The sequence below is a fragment of the Cydia pomonella genome, chromosome 12 (assembly GCF_033807575.1).
Source record: "Cydia pomonella isolate Wapato2018A chromosome 12, ilCydPomo1, whole genome shotgun sequence".
Lineage (NCBI taxonomy): Eukaryota > Metazoa > Arthropoda > Insecta > Lepidoptera > Tortricidae > Cydia > Cydia pomonella.
Window position 1 is genome coordinate 12,067,757 of NC_084714.1, and position 8,189 is coordinate 12,075,945.

The following is an 8,189-nucleotide window of genomic DNA, read 5'->3' on the forward strand; positions in this document are numbered from 1 at the left end:
GGAACCCTACTCTGAGCATGGCCCGATATTCTCTTAGCCGATTTATTTGTGTAAAAATAATTGACTTTGCACAATATAAGTTAAGTACAATCGTGGTCAAATTGTTCGATAATTATAGTAGCCATTTTTAATTTACCTGCCATGGGTTTATAGGGGTTCAACGTATGTATACGTTTGTCAATCTATGTTATCGTAGCTCCTAAACGGATTGAACAATACTGATTTCTTATTTTTATTTTATTTCTAAAATGGTAGTTGATCGAAAGTGTTCTTTGTCTATGGGTAATAAATTGTCTAGCAGGACAAGAGAGAAGATTTGACCCCAATAGGAATATTCAAATTTGTTAATGTCAGTTGATAGCTTATATTGTAACGTTATAACATTAGAAAAATTAACTTAAACGTCTACTATGAAATGAAAAACAACAAGTTTCCATACATTCATAAGGATGCATGAATCGTTTGCATGATTTTTGCACGGGGATGACAAAACAATGGATTTTACAATACCGTTTGTATATTCCTTCCTAGCCGAAGCACGAGATCCGTAAACGCGACCTGGTTGAAACCCCAATTGCCTAATATCTCCGCGCACTCATGAATGAACCAACCAGGGGTTGATCAATGACGCTGTGTGCGTCATTGCCTCTACCAAGACAACCAGACATAATTGATTGCGATCGCTCAGAGATATAAATGATATGGCGTTTTGCGAGACAGCGAGAAAAAATCGAGTTCATTGGTAGGAGGGCTCGGCGGGTATCTTACAAAATCCGAGCTCGTGCATCTTTAGGTTGGTCGATGTATAAAGCGTGGCTGTGGTGGATGTTGCAGTCATTCGGACGCAAACAGTGCGCCGGTGAAGTGGCCAACACAGTTTAGTATATAGCAAGCTAGATTGATCAAACAGTGATAAACAAAGTGAAATAGTAAGTTGATTATAGTGTTATACAGTGAATTCAGTTTCGTGTTAATAGATATTTTACAGGATGTAAGTGGCTGCAGATGCGAAATATCGATAAATTTTACAATTTCCAATTCCTATCCCAGTGCTAAAAAGTGAACCTTAAACGCCTTACACGTGATCCCGAGTTGCAGCCACTTTCACTCCCGGCTTGATCTTACTTTATAATTCTACATAAGTCATTTCCTAGAAAACAATACATGCTAGACGAGGTACCTATATAGGTAATTCAGTTGTATAACTTCATAAGTATACATGCATAGTATATGAACTTCTTATACAACTAACAACATGTTTTAAATATCGGCAATAACTTTCATGACATAAAATATTAACAAGTTTAAACTCCGATAAAGGAAATTTTTCCCAGAATTTCTCCATTTCACTGAGCGCGATTCATTTGTGACTTCAAACAATGATATCTGGATTTCAATCACTAAGTAGTATGTACATGGGCATGGGCAATTAAATTATATTCTTTTGTTAAAACAAATACTAATGACTATTATAAGCTAATCATACCCACGGATTTTCATACGTTAGGATAGATTTACACAATAAACATACTGATTACCAGACATAGAAGTGTTTGTGGCAAAATAAAGTGATTGACAAAATGAAATATCGACATTTCGGTTATCGATGTTACCTTGACGTTATAGATATTTTTTTAACATTGTATAAGAAGATAGCTACCGCGGAATACAAAACACGTTCGATATATTCTTTGATATATTGGTAGTTTTTTATTATTTTTGGCACTGTATACTATGGTTTACTTTAAATATTAAGTACTAACTATATGTCATAGAAAAAGTATGTACTGATTTGTAATTGATTTGCAGTCTTGAAATTTCTCGGTAATTTACTGTAAGTAGAAGTTAGATCTTTGAATTATTAATCTATGAGTATCACTGATCTGAGTCTATAACAGATTTATCGATGTTTCATTTTCTCAAACACTCGTTTGTGCCACAAAAACTTCTGTCTGCTGATTACAGATATTCATTCAGTTTATTTATATAATTGTTTCTAGTATTTGACAAAACAGGCAACTCCAACTGACAGGCCTTCTAACTTCACTAAGTAACGAGAAACATAACATACATATTTCGAATCGGTAAACGTTACACGCCAGATCCTTATCTGCCTTACACATTAATCTGTATCCAGATCCAGACGTAAGCCCTTTGTTACGTTACGAAGTTGCGCAAAGATCGACCGGCTGAGAGTTGCATAACGCATTATAGGTAGTGTTACAGTAATATGACGCATCGGCGCCGGCGCCGGCCGCGCATATCAATACCTCTTGCGCCGGTATTCGGGTGACAATGACCCAAATCACGCTTTTCTCCATCAAATCAAAACAATAAGCGACACCAATACATAATTTTAAAGGTTCTTTAATGATGACATGATAACAAGCTTGTCGTTTGTTGCGTAATATATACTCGAACATTGGTATCATACCTACATGACATTATCATATGTAAAATATTTTTTTATTTGAGATTTCTCTTTTACTGCTTGTTTTTACTCAAATGTTATTGCTTACGTACTGCGTTAAATGACTAGCCAGTGACCGCATTATTGCAAACGTTATTCACTTACATACATATACTATTACGTACGTACGTAAAAACCATATTGCTGCTTTATTTGTCTTTTTGCATTAAAATACGCTGCAAACGCCACGTATCTAATGCAACTTGCAGATCTTAATAATACTACAAGTTGTGAGAATGAAGTGCTTTCGCGAGCGCACGCTGGTTATGCCGCTTAGCGGCGCGAGCGCAGAGCACTGACATTATGGAGGCTTACATAACAAGTTAACAACAAACTCTGTCCGCGAAAGTAAAAGTGATTCTCCGCCTACTGCAGTTTCGAAACGGCATGCTGCGTTAAACGAGAATCACATCACCTCTAATTTTGTCAGCGACTCAATTTGATTATTTGTCTTTTCAGATCATGCGGTGGTTTACGTCAACGAGTCTTTTACTAGCATTAGCTATAGCCAGCACGACAGCTGAATGGTCATGGGGTGGTGATGCTAAAGATAAGGATGCAAAACCTGAAGAAAAACCGACTGAATTACTTGAAGGTGAAGAAGCTCCCGATGCTGACAAGAAAAGCTCTGACTCCGCTGGCACGGTGCTGGACGATATCGTGGACGAGCTGGTCAACAACAGGCAGCAACAAGGCAGGAGTCTTGGTGGATTCGACGATGTTTACAGCGATCCAACTATTAAGGAAGCGTTGGACTCTGGAGATGATGCTGAAGCAAGAAATCTGATCAAAGGCCGTCTCTGCACTCTGGGGCTTATTCAAGTGAGTTTTCATTTGTGTATTGACCATGTATGTTAAAGTTGTAGATGTCCTTATTTTGATAGTCCTACAATATATATATATTTTTTTCATTCCAGTGTGATGAACAAGAAACCCAAGAAAAGCGCTATCTGTCACCGGATGAATTGATTTATGCCCAACCAGTTGACATCAAGCCTATTGGCAAACCGATTGCTTCCATCCCGATCCGTGGACCTCCCCGAGCATACGGACCTGCCAAACCCATACCACATTACTCATCGCGCCCTCAAAAGATCCCACCAAAGCGAGTCGGATACGGAGGACCGCCCAATGTGCGGCCTGGATTCTCTGAAAAGTACGGACAGGTATCCGGTAGCAATTTCCAGTTCTCACAAAGCAATGGGTTGTACGGTGGTAGCGAAGGCAACTATGTAACGAGACCGCCGACTTACGCCAACGAAAGCCCATACAACTTCGAAAACACCAAACCGCATTACAACAAAGTCCCACCTACGCAAACCAACACAAAAACCGATGTTGTACAACAACATGTCCACCATCATTACGTACACAGTGACGGCGACAAAGACCCTAAAGTGATAATCAAGCCTGTTGCCATACCGGTTGGGTCCGTAGGTCACCTGGGCGCTCAATCTCTCTCCCAGCAACAGACCGATATAATAACAGCGGGTGGTGGCGATTACAGCGGATTTAGCTCTGGTGGCTTCAAACCTATGACCGATAGTTTCTCAAACAAACCAGTGTATGAAACCGACACAATATATGGCTCTCAATACGGTCACAGCAATGCTAACAAAGGAAACAGCTTTTTATCTCAGTCTTTGCCGAACCAATACTCCAACACTGATTTTGATGCCCAGAAATACGGCAACAGCTTAGGCGCATTTTCCTCTCACAACAACGAATTTTATAAGAAGGAACTGCACGTAGGATCTGGTAATAATTTATACCAACAAGGTCCAGCCACTTTTGGACAGGGTAACTCTTATCAGGAGAACTACCATGAAGCCAAAGCTCAAGGATTTGAATGTGTCTGTGTCAACTACGACCAATGTCCCAGCCAAGAGATCATTGGCCGCAGAGATGATCTATACCTGCCAATCGATCCTCGTAACAAAGGCAGTGAAATAGTTGCTCTTACTGACGAACAAATAGACAACATCACCAAGGCTGACGCTTCAGAAACTAATACTGAAATAACTACGACAGAATCCAGCGTCAAGAAAGTAAGCAAGCGTGAAACCAAGAACGAGAAAGAAGACAAAATCGAGAAGGAAGCTGAACCGGTAAGTTGCCAAATGTATTTTCCAGTAATCGCTAATTCTTATGTGACTAACAACACTACAAGTCATTTCCATTTATCGAATTCTACTGACCCAACTATCACATACATGACCCTGAATTTTACCCTATATCTGGGGTAACATTAAGTTGTCACCTCCGGATGTTAATACTAAAATTTTCATCAATCATTAAGTCCGTTTGTGACCACTTCCAAAAGAACAACTAAACAAAGGGCACTGTCATAATGCTAACACCTCATAAAACATTCACATATTGACAAAAGTAAATGTTACTGCAGCGCCTCATTGGACTGGCCGGCTACGGCGGCAATGGCGGCCAAAGCAACAAACAAGTGCAGCCCACGTTTGGTGTTTCTTTTGGGTTGCCCCAGCCTTCCCATGGTGGTTACCCCATCAATCCTTTCAACTCAAATCCTCTCCAGAACCCCTATGGTCCAGCTTTAAATAGCGGCGGTCTTAACCTAGGCCTCGTTTCTGTTAATCCGTTGCTAGCCGTACAAGTAACCAAAAATGATTACGGTGAAAAGATAGTTAAACCCTTTGTTAATTTACACGTAACACCGAATGAACATGTTGTCAATAAAATTGGCACTTTGTTCCATGAGAAAAAACAATATTTGTTAAATAAGCACGAACATTATCACCATTACAATCCTCACCATCATGAGTATTATCACCATAAACCTGCACTGCACTATGGTCTCCATATACCACACGGACTCCATTACGAGCCGCATGGACCCCAATACGGACCGCACGGACCTCCATACGAACCTCATTTCCCGCACCCGCCGCATAATACCTTCGGGCCAACCTATTCTCCCCACTATGGTTATGCTGAGGCCGGTTATTTTAAACAAAATCAATTTAATGCTCCGCCTACAGTGGCAGCTGGTGATGATGACTATTATGATGACGACAATATTAATCATAACGAAGGGGCTGACTTTCATAATCCCTATGAAAATGGATATGACAGTTACGGGTTCGGCAGAACCGCCAATGCTAGTGTTGATAGAATGCAAGGAAAATATGCAGGTCGCTATGGATACTCTCGTTCCCTTTCCCTTCCTAACGGTCCTGGGGCAAACCGGGGAAGCCAAAAGGTCCGATTTCCTGAGAATAGAAAGAAGAGGGAAGTCACAGTTGAGCAATCTAAAAGCGAAAGAATCGAAGAGGTAACCCATCCTCATTCCTCCTCCAGTTTATAAGTACACTGAATACTTACAAATTACTTGTATAATATAAATTTAAAATGTTTATTTTCCACAGCGTCAAGGATATTTCGGAAACCGACCTCAAGTACAACAATGCAGACCTAATCAAGTTTGCTGCCGGAAACCATTCAGACCTCAAGCTGCCAACCGCGGTCAATGTGGCATCAGGCATTCCCAAGGCATCAATGGAAGAATCAAGACTCCGTCATACGTAGATGGAGACAGTGAATTTGGAGAATACCCGTGGCAAGTGGCTATCCTAAAGAAGGATCCTAAAGAATCTGTGTACGTTTGCGGCGGAACTTTGATTGACGGATCCCACATCATGACTGCTGCTCACTGCGTTAAATCGTAAGTAAATGCACATTTGACAAACTTACTACTATATTCTCATGGTTCCGTTTACGGTATACAATTTTTTCTAGCGATTGCTAGTTGCCAAAGTAAAATCTTAATAAACTTATGCCCTTATTACAGATACAAAGGCTTCGAGCTTCGAGTGCGCCTTGGTGAATGGGATGTTAACCATGACGTCGAATTCTTCCCTTACGTTGAGAGAGATGTACTCTCCGTCCATGTGCACCCAATGTACTACGCCGGTACCTTAGACAATGATCTCGCTATCCTCAAGCTGGAGCAGCCCGTCGATTGGACTAAATACCCGCAAATCAGCCCCGCTTGCCTCCCTGACAAGTACACTGACTATGCCGGCCAGAGATGCTGGACTACTGGTTGGGGCAAGGACGCTTTCGGAGACAACGGAAAATACCAGAACATACTGAAGGAGGTCGATGTTCCGATTCTACCCCACGGTGTTTGCCAGAATCAGCTTAGGCAGACGAGATTGGGCTACAACTACGAATTGAACCACGGGTTCTTGTGCGCCGGTGGTGAAGAGGGCAAGGATGCGTGCAAAGGTGATGGTGGCGGCCCGCTGGTGTGCGAGCACGGTGGCACTTGGCAACTGGTCGGAGTCGTGTCGTGGGGTATCGGTTGCGGCCAGCCCGGCGTACCTGGCGTCTACGTGAAAGTCGCTCACTATCTAGACTGGATCTCACAGATCACGGGAAAGTTTTCCCCTTACTAAACTTGTCATACTATTCTCGCCGAGAACTGAAATTTCTTAGTACTATTTATTATTAGGTCCTACATTAATTTAATATTTATGGTTATATTTAAATCGTAATTAACTTTGGAGGTAATATCCAAAGAGTCTGAGTAATTGCTTGTGCAGATTATTTTGTGTATCATAAATCGTAAACGTAAATAAATTTTGTATAAAAAGTATTTTGTGTATAATTTCATAAATCATACTTAAATATTTTATTCGTGTCATCATGGTGTTACAGACGTTCTTCGAATTAAGAAGGAAGTACAATCATGGACCCTACAAGGGCGTAGCAACATATAACCTACATATACAGGAGGTACAGGAGAAGCAAACAAAACAATAATTAAAATCAAATAATTTATAGTTTACACATAAAAACAGTTCAATAGTACTAGTCATACATATCATTAATTTATTACAATGTACTTTTTATGTATTTTTCTGTGTTATTGCATTTACATAAAGTCAGGCCAAGATAAGTTGGCAGCGATTTTGATAGCCCAGCCTGTGCAAGTGTTAAGGAAACGTCATAATTTCATAGAAGTTTGACGTTTAAAATAACAGTTGCACTGTCTGGGCTGCCCAACTCGCCGCCAAATCCATTTAATATCAAATTGTATCGTGCGTGTCGCCACCACATGCAAGTCGTTGTTTTGTGCACCAAGGCTCTCCCATTCTGCACAATTTTCCGCCGTCCAATATTAGACGACTGTGTCGATCCCTAGCAGACTTTCTTGACTATATCTACCCGATGGGTGGATGTCCACTACCCCGTCCTCGATCCCCACAACCACAACCACCACAATGCGCTCTTCCAAATTATCTGGCATCCGTCTGGCCACATGTCTGAAGTTATTAAGGATCCGCTGGAGGCTAATGATTGATAAGCGGCACTGGACTTTTATTCCATCAGGATTGCCGCATTTGTGCGGCGCGTTATCCAGGGAATCCCTAAGGCTCTGGACACATGTCTACGGTACGGCACCGGCCTCTGTGTCACGGCGCTCAGATCGGAAGTTTTTGTTTTGCTGTTGCTTAGTTCGCACGTGTTTGCAGCAACCATCGTTTCAAAAACGCACACACAGTACATTATAAAGATAAATAATAAAAAGACATGTAACTACTCACCGAGTTTCGTTTTTTCTTTATTGTCCTTGTCGTCGAAAGATGGAAAAATTTTTCGGCAGACATCTTTCCACCCTTCTGTTTTTAAATTATTATTCTAATAGTCCCAGAGAACGGGACGAGCTTCCACTAGTGAAATT

At 41.0% G+C, this 8,189-nt stretch overlaps 2 protein-coding genes across 2 annotated transcripts; both read left to right on the forward strand.

Moving 5' to 3' along the window:
• Window positions 1–359: 359 nt before the first annotated feature.
• Window positions 360–7,100, forward strand: LOC133523594 (uncharacterized). Its single transcript, XM_061859261.1, has 5 exons — window positions 360–929; window positions 2,930–3,292; window positions 3,388–4,578; window positions 5,869–6,164; window positions 6,291–7,100. Exons 2-5 carry the CDS (start codon window positions 2,933–2,935, stop codon window positions 6,898–6,900), a joined length of 2,457 nt encoding a protein of 818 aa, XP_061715245.1. The 5' UTR covers window positions 360–929; window positions 2,930–2,932; the 3' UTR covers window positions 6,901–7,100.
• Window positions 4,587–5,862, forward strand: LOC133523595 (uncharacterized). The gene has a single exon (XM_061859262.1). It carries the CDS (start codon window positions 4,863–4,865, stop codon window positions 5,805–5,807), a length of 945 nt encoding a protein of 314 aa, XP_061715246.1. The 5' UTR covers window positions 4,587–4,862; the 3' UTR covers window positions 5,808–5,862.
• Window positions 7,101–8,189: the final 1,089 nt, after the last annotated feature.

Coding starts and splice junctions, on each gene's coding strand:
- LOC133523595 (XM_061859262.1), top strand. CDS start 4,863: ATGTTACTGCAGCGCCTCATTGGACTGGCCGGCTACGGCGGCAATGGC.
- LOC133523594 (XM_061859261.1), top strand. CDS start 2,933: ATGCGGTGGTTTACGTCAACGAGTCTTTTACTAGCATTAGCTATAGCC. Junction 3,293..3,387: donor GCACTCTGGGGCTTATTCAA/GTGAGTTTTCAT, acceptor TTTTCATTCCAG/TGTGATGAACAAGAAACCCA. Junction 4,579..5,868: donor TCGAGAAGGAAGCTGAACCG/GTAAGTTGCCAA, acceptor TATTTTCCACAG/CGTCAAGGATATTTCGGAAA.